This window comes from Gopherus flavomarginatus, chromosome 17 (assembly GCF_025201925.1).
Source record: "Gopherus flavomarginatus isolate rGopFla2 chromosome 17, rGopFla2.mat.asm, whole genome shotgun sequence".
In the NCBI taxonomy this organism is placed as follows: Eukaryota; Metazoa; Chordata; order Testudines; family Testudinidae; genus Gopherus; species Gopherus flavomarginatus.
In genome coordinates this window covers 3,448,993-3,469,883 of record NC_066633.1, presented here as the reverse complement: position 1 = coordinate 3,469,883, position 20,891 = coordinate 3,448,993, and the positions used below count along the sequence as shown (strand labels likewise).

General features: G+C 39.5%; 2 protein-coding genes across 10 annotated transcripts in view; both read right to left on the bottom strand.

Moving 5' to 3' along the window:
• The window catches only part of DENND1A (DENN domain containing 1A), a 353,469-nt gene that overhangs the window by 178,533 nt on the left and 154,045 nt on the right, over positions 1–20,891 (bottom strand). For all 9 annotated transcript variants that reach the window (XM_050926228.1, XM_050926231.1, XM_050926229.1 and 6 more), the window contains 3 exons: positions 15,006–15,075; positions 13,715–13,795; positions 9,339–9,392 (listed from right to left, as the gene is read on the bottom strand). In XM_050926228.1, coding sequence (XP_050782185.1) covers positions 9,339–9,392; positions 13,715–13,795; positions 15,006–15,075 — 205 coding nt within the window. The remainder of the gene's footprint in view (positions 1–9,338; positions 9,393–13,714; positions 13,796–15,005; positions 15,076–20,891) is intronic.
• The window catches only part of PSMB7 (proteasome 20S subunit beta 7), a 563,007-nt gene continuing 546,705 nt past the window's right edge, over positions 4,590–20,891 (bottom strand). The window contains exon 7 of the mRNA XM_050926276.1: positions 4,590–4,712. Coding sequence (XP_050782233.1) covers positions 4,605–4,712 — 108 coding nt within the window. The 3' untranslated portion in view covers positions 4,590–4,604. The remainder of the gene's footprint in view (positions 4,713–20,891) is intronic.

The window sequence follows — 20,891 nt, the reverse complement described above, 5'->3', positions numbered from 1 at the left end:
TAGACCTCCGTGGAGAACCGGTTGTTAAAGGGCCAGGGGGTGGGCAAAGAACTCTGGTCCGCGGGCCGGACCATCCTGTTGCTTCCAGGATTCCCAGCTGGGGAGGCTGAGGCTCCCTCTGCCTTTCCCCCGCTTCCCCACAGCTGCAGCGTGGCCAGCTGCTGGCATCAGCTGGGCAGCTCAGCTGAGCTCCAGAGTCATCCTGCTGCTTTGAGCTGTGGGCAAGGTAAGGGGGGAGGGGGGGAGGCAAGTGGGGCAATTTGCCCCAGGCCCTGCAGGGGTCCCCGGCCCCACGAGTATGCCTCCTCCTGCCCCGGCCCCTCCTCCCCCCTTAAATCAGAACTTTTTATAGGGAACCAGTTGTTAAGATTTTGGCAGCTCATCACCATTTGTAGGGTGCATTTCTGGGCACTACCACCAAAATTTTTTCCTCAAAGGCACATGGGGCACAAGTGGAGCACCCATCAGGACACTACTCAAATAAAAACAGATCAGCTAGGGGCAGGGCTACTGCTACTAGCAGCCAAGGCACGATCCAGGTAGGTACAGAGCTGAATCCCTGTGAATCCTTTCTGCAGAAACACCAACACAGCTCTTCTCAATGCTGCTGCTCAGGTTAAAGAGTGGCCATGCAAAATAACTAACTTATGCAACTCTGAGAAAGAAACAAGCTACATCATGCAGCTATATACCCAACTCCCTCTCCTCCCCATCCTAGAGGGCCATGCTTCCTTGCAGCAGGCACTCCCATCTGGGCAGCTCTGCCAGTGTTCCCGCCACACACTGCAGTGGGGAGAAGAACATGCTACTGTTTTACTAGAGTAGTGAAATGGCTCATGAATGACAGTGAGTAAAATATTACTCACCCTTACTCACACCTTACTCTGCAAGCCATCCCAACTGAAATCAATGGAGTACTAACTCACGAACCAAGGTGCTTCTCAGTCTGAGCAAGGGCTAGCAGAAACAGGCTCTTCATTAGCATTTAAAAGAAGTCTTGGGGTACGTCTACACTATGGGATTATTCCGATTTTACATAAACCAGTTTTATAAAACAGATTGTATAAAGTCGAGTGCACACGGCCACACTAAGCACATTAATTCGGCGGTGTGCGTCCATGGCCCGAGGCTAGCGTCGATTTCCGGAGCGTTGCACTGTGGGTAGCTATTCCGTAGCTATCCCATAGTTCCTGCAGTCTCCCCCACCCCTTAGAATTCTGGGTTGAAAGCCCAGTGGTTGGTGGGGCAAAAATCATTGTCGCGGGTGGTTCTGAGTAAATATCATCAGTCATTCCTTCCTCCGGGAAAGCAACGGCAGACAATCATTTCGTGCCCTTCTTCCCTGGATTGCCCTGGCAGACGCCATAGCACGGCAACCATGGAGCCCGTTCAGCTTTTTTTTTTTTTTTTTTTTTTTTTTAAAACAGTCACCGTATGTGTACTGGATGCCACGGACAGAGGCGATACTCCAGCGCTACACAGCAACATTCATTTGCTTTTGCATGATAGCAGAGATGGTTACCAGTCGTTCTGTACCGTCTGCTGCCAGTGTAATCTGGCAATGAGATAATGGTTATCTGTCCTTCCGTGCTATCTGCTGCTATCATGGGTGCTCCTGGCTGAGATCGGCCGGGGTCGCAAAAGCAAAACTGGGAATGACTCCTCCTTTATGGTTTCTAAAAATAGAGTCAGTCCTGCCTAGAATATGGGGCAAGTGTACTAGAGAACCAGTGTATCAGAGAGCACAGCTGCTCCGTGTCAGATCCCGCAGAAATGATGAGCTACGTGCCATTCACGGGGGATGCCCCTGCAACAACCCCACCCGTTGCTTCCCTCCTCCCCCAACCTTCCTGGGCTACCGTGGCAGTGTCCCCCCCATTTGTGTCATGAAGTTATGAAGAATGCAGGAATAACAAACAGTGACTTGTTAGTGAGATAAAATGAGGGGGAGGCAGCCTCCTGGTGCTATGACAGTCCAGGCAGGACATTAAGCGGTGCGGAGGAGAGGAGCCCAGCATGCCGCTGCTATGATAGTCCAGGCAGTACAGAATCTTTTCTTTACACAGGAAAGGGAGGGGGCTGATGAAGCTCAGCCCCCAGTTGCTATGATGAGGATGGTTACCAGCCGTTCTGTCCCATCTACTGGGAATGACCAGGAATCATTCCTATTTTTACCCAGGTGCCCCTGAGGCCAGCCAGGGGTATTCAGCAGTTATCAAGCACGCGCTGATGGTGACGACGGATAGCAGTCATATTGTACCGTCTGCCACCGGGGAGGGGAGAAGAGCGGATACTGCTCTTCACTGCTGCAGCATCGCGTCTACCACCAGCATTCAGTAGACATAGGGTGACACTGAAAATAGTCAAACGATTTCTTTCTTTTTTATTTCACGTGGTGGGGGGGTGGGAGTAAATTGATGAGCTATACCCTGAACCACGCTGGACAATGTGTTTGAACCTAGAGGCATTGGGAGCTCAGCCAAGAATGCAAATACTTTTCGGAGACTGATGGGAACTGTGGGATAGCTGGAGTCCTCAGTAACCCCTCCCTCCCTCCATGAGCGTCCATTTGAGTCTCTGGCTTCCCGTTACGCTTGTCACACAGCACTGTGTAGCCTGTAGATCTTTTTTTCAAACGCTTTGGCATTTCGTCTTCTGTAACGGAGCTCTGATAGAACAGATTTGTTTCCCCATACAGCGGTCAGATCCAGTTTCTCCCGCACGGTCAATGCTGGAGCTCTTTTTGGATTTGGGACTGCATTGCCACCCGTGCTGATCAGAGCTCCACGCTGGGCAAACAAGAAATGAAAATCAAAATTTCGCGGGGCTTTTCCTGTTTACCTGGCCACTGCATCCGAGTTGAGATTGCTGTCCAGAGCAGTCACAGTGGTGCACTGTGGGATACCGCCCGGAGGCCAATACCGTCGATTTGCGGCCACACTAACCCTAATCCGATACGGTAATACCAATTTTAGCGCTATTCCTGTCGTCGGGGAGGAGTACAGAAACCGATTTAAAGAGCCCTTTATATTGATATAAAGGGCCTCGTAGTGTGGACGAGTACAGCGTTAAATTGGTTTAACGCTGCTAAAATCGGTTTAAATGCATAGTGTAGACCAGGCCTTAGAATAGGAAGCTTCATCTGATTCAGGGCATATCAGAAAAGACCAAATCTGACTCAAAATAAACTGCTTGTGGATGTACTATAGGTTGCTGCAAGGTAAGGATGCATATTTATACAAAAAGCATATGTGATAAAGCAAAATTAAGACAAATCATTTATTTAAGTGGGATCTTAATCATCATAGAATAAAGCAGAACACAAAAAGCAGAAAGCAAATAGGATGTAGAAGCTTAAAGAAGCTCAGAAAGCCCATTAGCACTTTTGACAGATCCAAAGATAACTCTAAAACCACCAATACTTGGCCTGAGGAGTCTGCCAAGAAGCTTCATACTGTGCAAAAATATGTTCCACAGCTTGCCATCCAAATACAAAGAAAGAGCTAGAGACAAAAATTATGCCTGTTTTTTAGAGGATTTTTGTGGTGATTTTTTTTAAAATCAAATATTCAAAAATAAGCTCACTTTTGTTAGTAAGGAACAAAAAGGTATAAAGACATCATTCAGATCTCATTAGACCCCTTGTTATGGAAAACCTATGGCCACATACAGGTATATTTTTAAAAAACAACACATTTTGCCAAAACCCCATTAAACTGTCATGTACTTTTTCTGTATTTCTCGTCCCATCTGTGCTGATTAGCAAGATATTTGTGTCTAAACAGAAGCTGTCTCCTTTAAAGTTCTGCTTTCCCCACACACCCATATCTCTGTGATGCCAAAGCATAGCACGTGACGACACAATTTTTTCCAAGTGGTATGAATCAAAATATTACAAATATTAGGAGTCCTGTTCTTCCCTCAAGGAAAATGCAACTTCCATGGATGTTAGCAGAGTCGGGGTACAGCAAAAGGAGTGTAGAATCCCTGAATTCTGCCTGAACTGTATCAACTAAACAGAAAGTGCAAGATTAAAAGATTAACAAAAATCTATCAGCAAAAGGAAATACAGAAAGCGAACTTACAAATTTAATGGGGAAAAGATGTTAAGGTTTTGTAAAGTTTGCGTAAGCATGACAGTGGCTTTTTGAGATATTTATATATCTACACGTGGAGCATTTTATATGGTTTTATTTTTCCTCTATAAAGATCTGCAAATTTCTGAAAGTGGAGAGGACATCTATAGATCATGAAGGATGCACAGCACGGTACTGAGGCTGGGCAATGCATGTGCAGTGATTTGAACATTTATTTATAAAAAAGATATCACAATTTTTTTTTTTAAAGATGACAAGTTCAAAATAGGTGGCTACACTTCTTAAGTAGCTAAGCTGAAAATGGTAGAAAACAGGGGAGTCCCAATTTACTCAGTACAGTTGTTATATATTTGATTTCTCACCATTTAAAACTCTCCTTGGACATTAAAGCTGAGATTTCTCAAAGGATTTAAGGGAATCAGGTACCCAGGTCCCATTAAAAATCAATGAGATTTGGAAGCCTGGTAACTCCCTCATGATACTTTCACAGTCCCACCCTAAATTCATTCAACAACTACTCTTTTTTTTTTTTTTTTTTTTTTTTAGTGTTAATAGGTATGTGCACTTTTTGTTGATTTTATTCAGGCCAAAAGATTTCACTCCTGCTTCCTCTTCCTTCAGCATCATCCCAAAGAGAAATTCTCAATGGGATTATAATAGAGTGTACCCCTTTCTGTGCAATGGAACAACAACTGGGGTCACAAATGTAATAGTAACCACAAAAACAACAGGGAGGCTGGTGGCATCTTAAAGGCTTATTTGGGCATAAGCTTTCCTGGGTAAAAACCCTCACTTTTAATAGCAAGTATGCCATAACTTCTATGTATGCTAGACTGCCATTAAAAATGTATATGCATCACTGAAAAACAAATTCTCTCAAACTGTCATAGCTAGTCACTCATCTCTAGGTCTAAACTTCATTTAATAGTATTTTGTAAATTTCCCTTTTGGCCAGCTGTATTTAAAAGCACATCTTCTTCCAAATTTTACACATTTAAAAGTTGTTCTTCAAAGATCTATCAGCTGCCTATCATATTATGTAATCCATAATACATTTTATAATGCCAGGACGTAGCTTTTGGAGGGCAGGACAGAAGAAAGCGGTGAGTATTCTGTTACAAATTGTCTAAATACAGGAATGTAGAATTACCAGTTTGAAAAAAGTCATGGAACTCAAGAACTTAAATCAGATACATACATTTTAATAAGTGAGATATCATGCAGTTTGAGGTTGTGATGTAAAATGAAAAGAATATATATCTCAGCACCATCAGACAGAAACTTCCATCATTTCTGAAACAGCTAAATTACCTGACAAATCTGAAATATAATGGATACTGTGTGTCTAGCACTACTTGGTAATGTATTTCCTGCAATGAACCCAATTTGTTTATTTCTGAAAGTCACAATGCATTCATAAATCTTTCATATAACCTAAGAAATCTTTTGAAATAGTGAAATCTCAGTTGTTATATGTAACTGTCCATAGTAAATGCTTTTCTGGATCATTAACCATTCTGGTCTGACACAAAGCCAGATAATTACGACATGTTTGTTAATGTTCCAAATGGAGTTCTATGTGATTCTCCATTAATCATTACACACAACTTGAAAATCTAGCACTACTAAACATTTGTTAATAGGAGGCTTAAAAATGTAATTACTGCCATGATATGTGGCATTATTAAAAATGCAGGTCAATTGTTTAAAATCTATAAAGATTTATGTTCATTTAATGCCTTTATATTATTGTCTATATAAACCACAATCCTACCTGAAAGTTACCTTGACAGACAGATAAAACCCTAGTGAGCAATTACACAATGATATTCATTAGCAAAGAAAAGCACTGCTTTTATTAAGTAGAAACCTGAGAAGTAGCTGAGAATCGACTTTAACAACAAACCTTAGACCAAAGGGTTTCATTTTCAACATTCGTTTTTATTCTTTTCTTACACTGAGACTTAGATTGATGAATTTGCATAAAAATTTAAAGGCTACGTTTATCACATCACTTATTGTTTCCATTTTATTCCCATGTGTGTCCTCTGCATTCCCTACCAGAACCCTGAGGATCCCTCCATTAAAACCCCCCATCACCCACACTGATACCCACATTGCTAAGACCATATTATTCCCTTTGAGGCCTATCAACACCACTCAATGATCCAAAGGGGATGCTTTTTAATATCACAAGGCAATCCCCTCTCCTGCAGACTGAACATTAAGCTTTCAAAGTGTTACCAAGTCCTTCTGGTCCAAGGCCTTTTCTTTTATAACAGCCTTGATTCATAAGCATTCATCATGTCTCCTGTACAGACGTTTTGGGAAGTTGGCTCATACCTTAGGACTCAAGCCAACATCACTTGCAGATGTAACAAGCTGAGGGTAAATAAAACTAGACATTCTGAAATCAGTACTGTGTGGTATATCCTGTATCCTACTTTAATCTCTGCTGGTAATTCATTATTTGATCACTCCCAACTCAATCTCTTTGTGACTCAACATACTCATCTGTAAAATGGGAATAATACTTCCCAACCTCCTTGGGTGGCCTCATTGTAAAATCTTTGAGCTCATCAGATGAAAGAAGGCAAATTAGCATTAAAACATTATCACCACCACCACTTGGAAAAAGATACCATACTCATTCAAACCAGACTGTTTAGCTTCAGGACATGAGTCCTGTATTACTTCTAATATATCAAAGTTCTGTGAAAACCAATGCCACTAAAAAAAAAACAAAACAAAAAAAAAAAAAGCATGTGTATTAAATTTAATGGCAATGTAAAGACCTACAGAAAAGCCAGTAACTATGTATATTTCCAATGGGAAAAACAAAGGTCAAACACATCTGCTGCACAAACTCACCAAGCAACACCCTAATAAATAATTAGAAGGTCTGGCTGGATTCTTTATTTTTATAACACAAATTGATTAATTATTTATTTTTGGTGTAGCATTTGACCTCACAAGGTTTTGTCCTTTATCTAGCAGCAAGACTTTGAGATGGCAGGCAGGCAGGTTTGGAAAAGGCCCACAATGAGGCGGTCTAAAGCATAGTCAAGGTCAGCAAATGTTAGCTAAGTCCTCTCTGTGTTTGACACTTGCAGAGCTCTCCTCTGATGACACATCTGAGGTATGGTGAAACTTGTACAGGCACTGTACTCATTGGGCTGAAGTGTATCTGCTCTGAAGAAACCACTCCAAAAACCCCCAAAACAGAGTAAAGTTCTGCTCAACCTTCATTAGAAAGCTACGTGGTATGCAGCTGATCTTTACTGTCTCTTGTGTGATCATTTAAGACAGTCTCATGGTCTGCTTAACAGGTCCCTACCATGCTCCTCCATCCCAATTTGTCTACAGGGCCATCATCTTTAAAAATCTGCATCTGGATACTAGACAAAAAACTCTTCATCTCTTGCCTGCCACTGTGTAGGTATGGCAGAGAGGAAGCATACTGTCTTCACAAAAGAGAATGCTAGCCTTAAAGCCTCCTGCCAATGTAGCCACTAAGCTGCAGAGAAGTCCAGAAAACTGGGATTCATTGCCGCAGCGCTTAGCCAGAATTCAGACACCAAACTGTGAAGGCACTAAGAACATACGGGTGGGGCAGGATAAAAAATGTGAGAGAAAATACCAAAGGAGATATCTTGAAAAGTCCAAGGAGGTTTTTGTACAAAACAACTGCACTTCACCTCTTCTAAAGCCCTAGCAATTTTGGAATTTTAAATATTACGATTTTCAACTAGAGATATTTAAATTCATCATTAACCTTGACTCAAAATAGTAAATAGCATTATAAAAAACTTCAGAAAATATTAAGAACAGCTTCAATACAGTGAAAAAAACAGGAGTACTTGTGGTACCTTAGAGACTAACCAATAAGGTGCCACAAGTACTCCTGTTCTTCTTGCAGACACAGACTAACACGGCTGCTACTCTGAAACCTTCAATACAGTGTATTTTTCAATCTTTCTGATAAGGTTAATTTTAAAACAGAAACTCTAGCCCACAGAAATGCACAGTCAGTCAATTACTGAAGTTATACTTATTTTCTGCTTACTGAGTCTGAAGCATCATGGATGGCAGCAGCACAACTATGGAAACCAGGTATATTAACTGTAGTTGGAAACCAGCAGAGGGAGCACAAAACTTTAATCTGGGGGGCAAGTGAGTTGGAAGTGACAAAAGCCAGGGGTATTTTATTATTGGCTCATGGTGAAATTGTAGACTTTCTTTAAAAATAAAGATCTTTAGAAATTTTTAACAACATCCCTTTCTATTTTGCCTGTTTAGGTAAAAGTGAAACAGATAAAACTTCTCATCTGCTTCACTCATGCATGAATATGCACAGCTGCACACACTAATACCTCCTCTACCCAGAATGGTCTGCCATGGCGTTACTTCGAAAAATACTTCACAGATCTGTACTCGATAACAATTACATTTTAATTAGATTATTATAGTATCTGACATTGGCAAATGCCACTAAGATGGCTGAGCCTCCTTAATCGATAGTCATAAGCAAAAATATTATTTTTAGTCAGTCAGTTTTGGGTGGGCTTAAACTAAGTGTTTCTCTTAAATTAAAACTTCTTATCAAAGATATTTTCATTCATTTAAACTAAGTTTGCCTTGCAAACCAATCAGAAAGCAGCAAGCTTGATCAATAGTGGTAGAGCTAGAAACATCCACTAAGACACCTATTGCAGAATAAGCCATTTTCCTGATGAGCCATTTTATTTTTAAATATCTTCATTTTTTAGGGAACACTCATTATTAATGTCTGCATCTCTGAAGAGAAACATCTTGATTTGGCATTTACATCAAGAGACCATCATTCTGTCACAACTTCCCACTTACTTGATATTTTTTCTTAATTAAATAGACAATTTAATCTGATCATCTGACACTGTAAATCATTTGCTCTAGAGAGAATACTGGAGAGAAGTTTTATGGGGTTAATTTACAGTAATTATGGAAAAAGCTAATTTATTGTGTCACTGGTTAATCCTGCCGAAGCAATTTAGCAGCAGACATCCTGTAACACAATTTGGTACAGTAATATTTAATATTTGAGAAGATAAACAGTGGAAGAGTTTCAATATCTAGTACGAGTTCACAAAATATCATGTAACGGGAACTACTAGCTTTAAGTGAGGGTAGTTATTTGTCTTACTGTTCTTGAAATTAAAAGGAAAACAAACCATAAAATGTATAATCCTCTATGCTACTCACATTTTCAGGGATACTGGGAAGCTCTGTGATGTCAGGCACACTAAAGTAAGAATGCTGGAAAGGAAAAAAACAAAATTATTTTTGCATAGGTAAAAGAAATACAAAATATTACTTGGAATCAGGAATGTGTCTAGCCCATAACTGCAAAAGGAAACTGATATATAACAACTTTTTCTATCAATTACCAATGAGATCATTTTGCCACTGATTTCAAAATTTAGATTTTTTTCTCAAAGTTAAAAAAATACTATAACAAATGTTGAGTCACAAAGTATCAAATATCTTTAAAAGGATAAATTGCATGTAATTCTTGTACTTCAGATGTACTAATACACATAGCCTCACACTATTTATGACCTATGTCAGAAGAACTCCAAAGCTTTCTGTAATTCAGACCATCTTTCCTCAGCTCACTGCAAGATCCAAGTCTGAGTACAGGACATACAATAGCCAGCTCCTTTTCGGCCTAAGGTAGTACAATATTAATCTGTTTCACTGCTTAGGCAACAAAAGAGATGGAGCTGTATCTAAAAAGGGCTCCTACTTTCAGAGAATGAAACTGACTGGTAACAAGTATCAGAGGGTAGCCGTGTTAGTCTGGATCTGTAAAAGCAGCAAAGAATCCTGTGGCACCTTATAGACTAACAGACGTTTTGGAGCATGCATCTGAGGAAGTGGGTATTCACCCACGAAAGCTCATGCTCCAAAACGTCTGTTAGTCTATAAGGTGCCACAGGATTCTTTGCTGCTTTTACTGACTGGTAATTTATCCTTTGTCTTAAACTAGAGAACTCTCATAATTACCCTCCCCGATCACTGTCGGAAATACAAAGAGTTCTGATGCAATAACAATGGTTGCTCTTGATCTCCTTGACATATCTCCTTTTATATATTATAGGATTCTCCAGTGGTACCTTAAGAGCATTCATGATGACTGCTAGAGAATGACTGAAGCTCTGCAAAATTATATCACCTGGCAGAATAAATGAGAGTTCCTCTAGGGAAATATATACTGTGAAATTAAAAAAGCACCACCGTTTAAGAAAGCAAACAGAACTTTTGGGAATAGGATTTTCTTCTAACTTAAGATATATCATTTATTAACTATTCTCCCACTTATTGTCTTTTGAATCCCATGGCTAACAGTAACATGGAGCAGTCTTGCACAATGCACATTTGCATTGCTATATGGTTTGGAATGTTCCCAGTAGATGGTGTCAAAAATCTGCATCAAAAATGCTCCAACCTGCCAAGTACCCCCTTTAGATGCCCTGATCTACCACACCAGACAGGCCAACTACCAAGTTTGCATATGGCAAAGTTCGTCCATAGCAGATGCTGTTGCGTCAAGTCCAGCTGGTCATAGTTAAGACATGCATAATGAGCAGATAAACATCCATTCATTGGTTATATCACAAACTAGCCCAAAAATAAATACAGAGCTAGAGAGTTGCAGTGCTAAAAAGATTACTTATGGGAGAAGAACTCATTATAAACATATGCCATTCCCACATTTGTAAACATACAATACAGAAAAGCCCTCACTTTAAAGATGCATCAAGTTTCAGTGATTGTATGTGACTGATACAATAACTGATTGTACAGACTATGAGCAATAAAATGAATTAACAGTATTATCTAACTACAGAACTTGGCCACTGCAAACAAACATCAACGGGACTTTTAATTTTTTTTTTAAACGTGTTCAATGATTAAATGATTGTGCAGCACGAAGAAACAAAGCTGAACAAATTATCTCTTTCAGGTGCAATAAATGGTTCCACTACGGTTTGGAGGATGGCAACAAATGGGAATCCATTCTCTATTACCAAAATGTTTGAAATTAACCCACAGAAGTAAGAGGAGGCTGGAATAAGTAAAAAAAGTTACAGCAATTGCTAATGTTGCCGTATACAGAGGGCCATGTCACCAATGAGTATGAGATTCAATGCAATGTTTACAAGTTAAAAAAAACATTCTGAAATATTTTTTTCTAGCACACCTTCATAAAGTAGTTATGCTTCTGCTGGTGCCTAGAGAGGTCTTATATTTAATCTGAAAAAGGTTTCCAAATACATGCCGGTTTCTTTATGATTGGCATACCTCTAACACTATTTTTTAAATGTATCTAGTACTCTGATTCATTAGAAGAGGATTTCCATGTTTATCATATTTATATGACTATTTGTAGGATATTTAATCAACTTTGACAACTGTGGTTCTATTTGTGTAGTGTGCCTGGATTTAGAATAATTAACACACATGATAGCAGGGTTTCCGGTTCTAGGAGAAAGGCACTGGCTGGAAGAATCAGATGGATTCCCTCTGGGAGAGTTTTACATTAATGTTCAAGGCCCCAGTACTGCTAAGCCACATGCATACTTTAACTTCAACTGGACTACTCATGATGTGCAAAATTAAGTACATGTATAAGTCTCTGCAGGATCAAGGCCCATCTATTTTACATTCACGGCTTTCAAATACCAAGACGCACAATTTGCTATCCTGTTTTATGGTCAGTTTACTTAAGCCTTGGTGTGTAAAAGAAAGTAATGCTGTTTGAGTAATTTAACTGGAAAGCTATTTTGTGTACACCTTTTTATTTGTAGCTATTTGAAAAACTGTCTAGTTCTTATGTTGGTTTCCTAGTTTTATGATGCTTCACACCACTGCAATTTCTGAATTGCTTAATGGAGCGATTTACTTGCTTTACATTCCAGGAAACTATTTTTGTTTTATTATTAGCTATTTTGATAATGCTAGACATTTCTGCAGTTCTTATTTTGGGAGGTGAGAGTGGGCAGAGACACTCAGTATTTTTGTTTGTAAGTTAATATTGTGTATATTTTATTTTATTTTGAATTTTATAACTTGTTATAAGACTGGCACTTTATTTTGTGTTTAAGTCTTTCGGGGACTGTTGTGCTCTTGTAATGTTGCCACAGGTCACACAGTTCTATTGTATATAGCGTTTATCATACATTCCATACTTCATGAACAATTTATGGGCTGAAGTATCTAGCAGTTAAAGCAGCTACACTGACTACAGATAAAACAGGTATGCAATGCAGACTTTAGCTTCCCAATGTGTCACTAGTTTAATTTGAATTGAAAAGGAACAAAGAGGAAATGGAATATTGAGACTACACAATGAATAGGAAAAAACTCCACAAGCTCTTACAGATCCATCAACTTGTAAACAGCTAAACTAAAATGCTTAAATAGCCCAAAACAAAAGTAGTCTCTAAGTGTCCTTTGATATTCTTTCCTGCTCCAATGCTCATGAAATGTTTGAGGCAAGGGGAGACCAACAGCATTCCTTGAAACCACTGGTATGAAACAACTGAAATATCCCAACAGATCATCCTGTCTCTGAGACAGCTTGTCCTCCAGGTCAGGCAGACATGCTGTTCATACAATAGCTTTCCTTGATAGGACTGGGTCATCTCCACTGCCAGCTGGTGACCTAGCTAGGCCAAACAACTGCTACCTGTCGACTGACATTACAGGGTGGAGTGATGAGAGTAAGCTGTTTGTAGCCAGCAGTTTTAAAAGGAAGGGAAAAGGGAAATGAAAGAGGCAGACAGAAAAGCAGAGCTGTAGCTGTACATCAGCAGCTCTAAATGTGCATTCTAAAAGACTAAGCAGCATACAAAGCAACATGTGTTGTTGAGTATTTTTCTCTGGCTCTTTCAGATTTAGCAATTGTTGCCCAGAACACAAGGTTGATTCGCAAACATTAACTGGAAGAAAACAAAGAGAAATCTTTCCCTTAAAGCCCCACCAACCCATCCAAATGTAAGTTCTTCCACTAGTTTTTCACTAAGACTGTCACAGAATATAACAACCTCAATGCAAGTGTGAGGAGGAATAACTATTGGGTGGGGGGGGGGGGAAGGGGGACAAAACACACACCCCAAAATCACATGAACCAAAGGGTTAGTGCTCAGAGTGTTGCTCTGCCAGGTAGGGGACTCTGAGTTTTCTTCCCAGTCTTGTTCCTAATGCAGACCAGCAGGGGCTGGGAGCTCTGCAGAGGGAGGATCATGAACCCCAATGAGAGGAGTGTTGTGTTGCTCAGCAGTGACCCCTCTAGCTGATTAGGAGCAATGCTCACAAGTGTCCATACAGAATCCCACCCAGTCCTCTGCAGATCAAAGGATGGGGACTTTTCAGGGTTAACACTAGGGAAATGGAGAGGCTCTTCAGGGCTTTAACAGGAAAGGGGGCGTGCACAGCTCCTTGTTCCTGAGGGAAAACAATATCATTTGCTACAAGATTCAAAAAGAAGAAAGCGCTGTTTTCATGTTTTTCTCTTACAATGTTACATAATGAAAATGTGTCTCCTTAGTTTGCTGCTATTTTCCCTCACTTACCACACTGAGATTAACAGGTGTTCCTGGGTCAGGGATGGGAAGTTTATGAAGTGTTTCTAGGAGTTCATTCCTCTGACTGTCCTGAAATAAAAAGGTACCTGCTTAATAAAGGAACACTAAGCAATAAATTGTCATCTCATGCCAGGCACTGAGAAGTAAGTATATGGGTGCTCTGAGGCTAGGTCACTTGCAAACATAAGGAACAGATGCCAAATGGATTTATACTGCAGACTCAAAGGAAATGACACCATTTTCTGTGCAAATATCCTGGCAATATAAAATGCTGCTTTTAAAAACAAAATACATCTTCCCACATGTAGGTTTCTAGGTTTTTAAATCTTTCAAGAAATCTATCAGGGCACCATCCTGTGCATGACTATGATCTCAACCCAGGGAGGGCCAGCTTCCATAGCAACTATTTCATAACAGAAACTATTTGCTTTCAGCTGAAAACATCATTATAAAAAGGCAAGCGCTCCTTCGTCTTCTAATTTGTACAAGTGTGATAAAATGCAAAATACGACTATTATTGGAGAAATGGTAAGGGAATCAAGGCAGTAACATATAACAACCAGCCAGATTATAATTGTACTGCAATAGCCTATCATATCTGAAACATACGTGATACATACGGCTCAAGTTTTCTACAGTATGCATAATCTCCATACACCACCAACTTTCATTTATAGTCCTAGAACTGACCCTTAATATTTTCAGTTCATATTTTGAATGCAATATCAAAAAGTATGCTTGAATTCCACACTACAACCTCAATTTTAAGTGTAAAAATCTATGTCTTCAACATTGGTAAGACAGATAGGATGAGCAACAGGAAAAAGGCCTTTTGCCTCAGCAGACCTGGTTTCAAATCTGTATCAGGTCACCACGTAAGTGGGTATAGAGAAGACATTGGTCCAATACTCAAAGAAGCACAGCTAGTTTGTCTTCCAGGAGGCCCAATACCAGAACTGCAGGGATGCTATGGCCATGATTAAGGTACATTAATAGAATGCTGGAGGAACTTTCATGGTACTTGCCTAACTAAACTATACCTGGCTCTCGCCAATGACTCTTTCTTGGATACCAAACTTAACCTAAAATGTGTTTGCATTTCTCAAAGCCCTTTTCATGAGAGTAGCTAAGTAGATCATAAAGCCCATTCTATAGGACTGTATGGTACAGATTGACAATTCAACTGGGTATTCTCTTATGAGAGTATTGCCTATATGGTTAGTTTTCACTCTATGTAGTACGTGTAATGTTTGGAAAATGAGAGAGTTCCGAAAAGTACCTGTCCTTTTGCTGTATAATCTGCCAAGATGTTGAGCAGCTTATAAAAGACTTCAAACCATGGGAGATAACTAAAAAACAAAAAGGAAAAAGCACAACTGTAAGTTACTTGAAAATATCATCATGTAATTCTAGATTGGCAAGTTTTGCTATACACAGTTGATGCATCGTTAACAAAAGCCACACCATCTGAGCTGACACACTGAAAAATGGCTGGCAGGAAGGTGTGCTAGTTCTCTCTCCTGTAGTGGGTGTGGTCAGGAGGGCAGGCCATGGCACTGCAGCATGTATTGGCCACTGATCCCCTTCCTTTGACTGCACAGCTTCCAATAATCACTCCTGGAGCTTCTGGCCACAGCATGGCACCACCATAAAAGGAAGCAATGGGTGAAAGTAGGTCTAAGAATCCAAGTAGTCACGGTTGGAAATTTGTAAGAACAAAGCCCACCATTTCCAAACTCATTTCACTGTACATGCAACAAAGGGATGCTCATACAGAAGTCATAACTGTCTATGCAGCCATTGATAACATTCTGGAATTGTTTATAAGTGCACATATTGTTGGACACCTTTTTTTAATTATACCAAGTTTTCCCATAGTGCACACTTAATTAGTGACCTTCAGTGCAGCTGTTGGGGCCCTAAAAAGGGTAGAAAAGGGTGGCTGTTCTGTAATTGGAGCCTGACCTTGTTTTTTTATTATCATAAAATTATTTGCATATTCTTTAAAAAAAATATTTCTTTTCAAAATGAATCACCAGAATGATGGGTATACTCTCTTACCCAGCATCTATAAAATTCCATTTATTCAAGCTGTAGTTAGACCAAGTATACTTCTTACCTTGAATGCAAATTTGTCTCATTTATACCATATCAGTTCTTTACAATAATCAGTAACAAAGAGTCAACTTTGAAAGGCGTGAACATGCTGAAAATTATGTATCTGCTTTTTCACACTGTATGTCTATTTAGTACTGCTATGCCTTCTAGGGACGTTTCCACTGTACATAAACAAGGACAGACAGCTAAGATACTAGTCTGTGCTGTAGGAAGCTTTGCTCAGATTTTACACCATACTTGCATGGCAAGGGTCTTTGAGTGTATTTATTTTTTAAATCTCTGCAAGGAATTTCCCCTAAGCTATAGTGAACAGGCAAGCTAGGAGTATGAAGCATAAAGTGATTTCTCTGTTAATCACAGATGCCTTGTGAAGCAAATAAAGTATATTTTTGATATAGTTGGACAAGATTTAAAGCCTTTACACAATATGACTACATCCTGCCAACTGTAAAGAAATCAGGGCCCCTATGGTTACTAACTGTACAGCTTGTAGTAATAAATGAAGTGAGAAGCAATATACGTGACAGATAAAGTGAACAGCACTCCATCATTAACATTTGTTTGAAGCCAGCAAATGCTACTGTAAAATTTAAGTAGCTTATCAAAATATACTGATAAGCAACTTAGCTTTTCACGTTATATGACAGCACTATCACTTATGTTAATATGTTTCAAGTGAGCCTGGGAACCACATATTGACTATTGCACAGAGAGAGAATTACCACTTTAAATAACATTTAGTTTGGCATCACAATGTAAACATTCAAGAGGGATTAGACAGATAAGTTTCTCTCTTCCCATTTAGTTAAATAAACCTCAGCAGACTTAAAAGCCATTATAATAGTAACAAGAAATCCTTTCAGGGTAAGACTCCTGCTCAGAGATTAACAAGAACTTGGTAAACAAACCCATACAAGCATCACAAAATATTTTTTGAAAGAAGGGTTTAAGATTTTTTTTGTTTTGTTTTTTTAAAGCTAACAATATGAAAAAGAAAACCTACTTCAAGGAAGACATACTGAATTAGACATAATCAGGCAGGGATCCTTAGCTGAAAATGCCATTTACAAAATCAAAATTATAATATTTTAGAAGTTTTATTTTTGTTTTAAACTAGATTTCTGTCAATAGCATATAAGTAGTAAATGGGAGAGATTTCAATTTCTAATTTTGACTGGGTTGCAACTTCACACAATGCTTGATAAATAGAACCTAACCAATCTCCTCAGTATGAGACATTTAATGGTTTAATAATTGTTTGCTACAAGGTAGTCCTTTTGAATACCAGCAGATTTCTAGTTTGACTCCTTTTGGTACAGAGTTTGAGGCTGGCTGTGACAGCATAGTTTCCATGCACCTTTTTGCACTGACTGATGCTTATCTAGTGATGGCAGTGTTGAGGTTTTGAAACCAAAGTCGGGTTGTATGCCTCTTCAAAGAGCCACTCTTTTCCGCTGTTGGGAGGCCAGAGTTCACAGCTGAACCTTATCTTGCTACAGAGCCAACAGAGTTTCCTGTATTGCTTCATTAAGCCAAACATGCAAACTCTATAGGTTTTATTCAGTTGCCTGCAAGGACATTGGATCCAAATTCCATTTTAACTCTGTCAGTCAGCAGCTAGTAAATAGTTTCTGTATACAAAAAAGTGCAGATAAATATTTATATTCACACATTGCTAAAATGTCTGAACTGACGGTCATTCTGCACACAGTTCCGGGTGAGGAGAGGCATGCTACCAGTTCTATTACACTTGCTCACTCCCTATTTTTCCTTACTGCTCATTCATCTCTCTTCTTGGACATGGTTATTATCCTGGCCTGTCACTTTCTACTCCTATTTTGTCCTATCTCTCTCAAGTAATATTCACACCTCAGTGTAACTGATCTAGTTTAATATTTTATGGTTTTAAACAACGTTACAGTTTGAAAATTAGCATCTCCAATTTGGGTGATGATGAAAAGCATTCATGTTTCATACTACAAAGCTGGCAACATTACAAGAACGTCGGGCACCCATGACTACTAGGGAGATATATAAGAATCTTGCAGGGAGGGGCTGGGGAGTGAGTGGAAGAATGATACAAAAACATCCAGAAATCAGAAACGGTGCTGTTTCAAACAGGGGATTTTTTTAGCAAACAGCATTACTGCAAACACAGAATGACTTTGCCAAACCAACACCTCTATAAAAGGTCTAGATGTTTAGACTACGGTTTTCTATAAGGTACAGTATTAAGCATACAAGAGAATGCCTTTGGGGACCTGTGCTCCGTTTGCTAAGCTGTCACGGCCTGACTCCTTGCTTTCTAACCAAGCTTTATGTAGCCAGTGGAGAATCCCCATGAGACTCTGCATTGCCCCTTTCATCTGGGTATAAATGCAGCAGGCTTCTAGCCTACAGCAGTTGTCTTGAGACACAGTCTTGCTTCAGTGTACCAGGCAGACCTGCAGGGAAGGAAAGGAAATTTCTACAGGCTTTTTCCACTTCCTGTATTTTGCTTTTAGAAAGGCAAAATTTGCCTGACTGGTGTTCAGATAACTGGGACGGGCGGGGGTGGTGGTGCTATTCCTTAAAAGGGTAAGGGTTTGGCTAGGAATCAGAGATGATTCTACCTGACAGTAATAAAGTTAAGTAGTAAGAGCAATGGTATAAGAAACGAAACAACATATGCACACAGCCAAGAGCATCTTCCCTTAACACAACCATACTATGGATCTGCAGATATATTATATTTGAGTAGGGCAAGGAGAGAAGATCTCGATGTGTGACGGCAGCACATTTCTCTCACATGCTTGACTGCCTATTAGTCTTGTATATTAACTGCAGTTAAAATCATTACATAATTCAACATTAGCGTTAGCAGTAAACTTCCCAACACTGTCTCCCACTAATACAAAAATGTACATTTCCAGCTTCTCAGTTTGGGAAACAAGATTATTTTTCTCAATAACTGTATAATAACTGTGATTTGGAGAAGATTAGATTTCTTCTTTAATCTCAAATTATTTGTGTGACTGAGGGAGATTTCTCACCAAGAAAGGACTGATCGCCTTCTCTGTTATCACTGGTACAATGTAAGAGGCAGTACTGGTAACATAATGCCCTTGGAGTAATGGCACCTCCACAGAAAATCTAATGTAATTCCCTTATATTTTCTGTGTTACCCTCAGAGGATGAGTGTGTCTTTCAGCAATTTATTGGAAATGCTACCTACAAAGTCACTTTTACAGATCTGAGAATTCTCTGGCATTCATAACATTTAACTACATATTTAAATTGCTGTGGTTGCCTAGTGCAGTGTGTTGGTAATGTTTAATTTTATCAACACAGTAATTGCCAATCTTTTACTACATAATATTTGAAAAAATTGCAAATGTAGTGTATCTTAGATTCTCCTAGATCTCTCTCTCAGGTGCTTGGCTGCCTGGTTCTTACTGTCATGCTCAGGGTTTAACTATGATCACTGTAGGTGGTGTCAGGAAGGAATTTTTCTCCAGATCAGATTGGAAGTGATCTTTGGGGGTTTTCACCTCACTCTGCAGCATGTGAGTGCAAGTCACTTGCCAGCTTTATCTGGGTATCACACTTAATCATTTACCTTGTGGGGACCCTGGGCACTGGTGCATCTCAGTCCCTCCTATTCTCTGCCTGTGGTACATAATACAGTAGTCTAATCTCCCATGAGCTGTAAAGCTTTTATCTAATTTTGGTTGTTGGGCTTAGGATGCAGGTGCTGGGTGGTGTTGGTGGCCTGTGATACACAAAAGGTCATACTAGATCAGGGGTCGACAACCTTTCAGAAGTGGTGTGCCGAGTCTTCATTTATTCACTCTAATATAAGGGTTTGCATGCCAGTCATACATTTTAACGCTTTTAGAAGATCTCTTTCTATAAGTCTATAATATATAACTAAACTATTGTTATATGTAAAGTAAATAAAGTTTTAAAAATATTTAAGAAGAATATTTAAGAGCACCCCGGCCCAGTGGCCAAGATCTGGGCAGTGTGCCATAGGTTGCCTACCCCTGTACTAGATGATCTGGTGGTCCCTTCAGGCCTTAAATTCTATAAACTGAGCACTTTACAGCTTTAATATGTTTATCCTCATGGTAATCCTGTGAGGTAGAGAAGTGCTATTATCCTACATTACAGATGGCCAACTGGGGCACAGAGAGGTGAAGAGACATGCACAAGGTCATGAAGGAAGTCTAGCTGAGCACACAACTGAACCCAAGCCTCCAGATTCCCATGTTAGTGCCCTAATTACTGGATCATCCTCCTTCTTCCTGAATAGTTTAAAGGAAGACATAGCAGCACCTTTGGGATTTTCCTTCAATTGACAGATGTATTTATTTAGAGAGATTTTCACATATAAGCCCATTTCTAAAGTTTTTACATCACTCTCCATAAAATACATTAGACATTACTCAAATTTGCAAACCTTTCAGACGCACTGTAAAGCTCAACTGTTTTCCTTTTGGGAGAACGAGGAGGGGAGTAGAACTAAGGATATGGGCTGATAGTTGTTTACATACAAGTTTAGTATTATTGTGAGCAGCAAATCTAGTGAGTGTCAGAAGCACTTCATTCCAATTGTAATTTTTATATTCTGTATTTTAAAACACCCAGAGGATGGGTGCCTTGGAAAAAAATCAGAAGAAATTAAATGGTATGCATGTCTATACACACACAAAAACAAAGTGATGTGTTCTCTATGGATGCACACAGACAGGGTGATGTTATGGATTGTAAAGCCAGGTCAGAGAAACAATCTGATTATACACCTTTGAATGCCTCTCCTGTACTCTGCCCAGTAAGCCATCTCCATCAGCACAACCTCTGCTTGTTTCCATTAGGGATTTTTCTCTCAGTACTGCCACCCTAACATTTAATATTCCATAACATTTTTACTTCTTCCTCCCAAATAGGGAATTTCGCTACTCCTTCTGTCCCCAAAAACACACTGGTGTGAGGTTCATGTGTGAGGTTCAACAGTGAGAAGTTTAAGGTCCAACAACTCATGACTCTTCAAGGCTAAAAAAGGAAA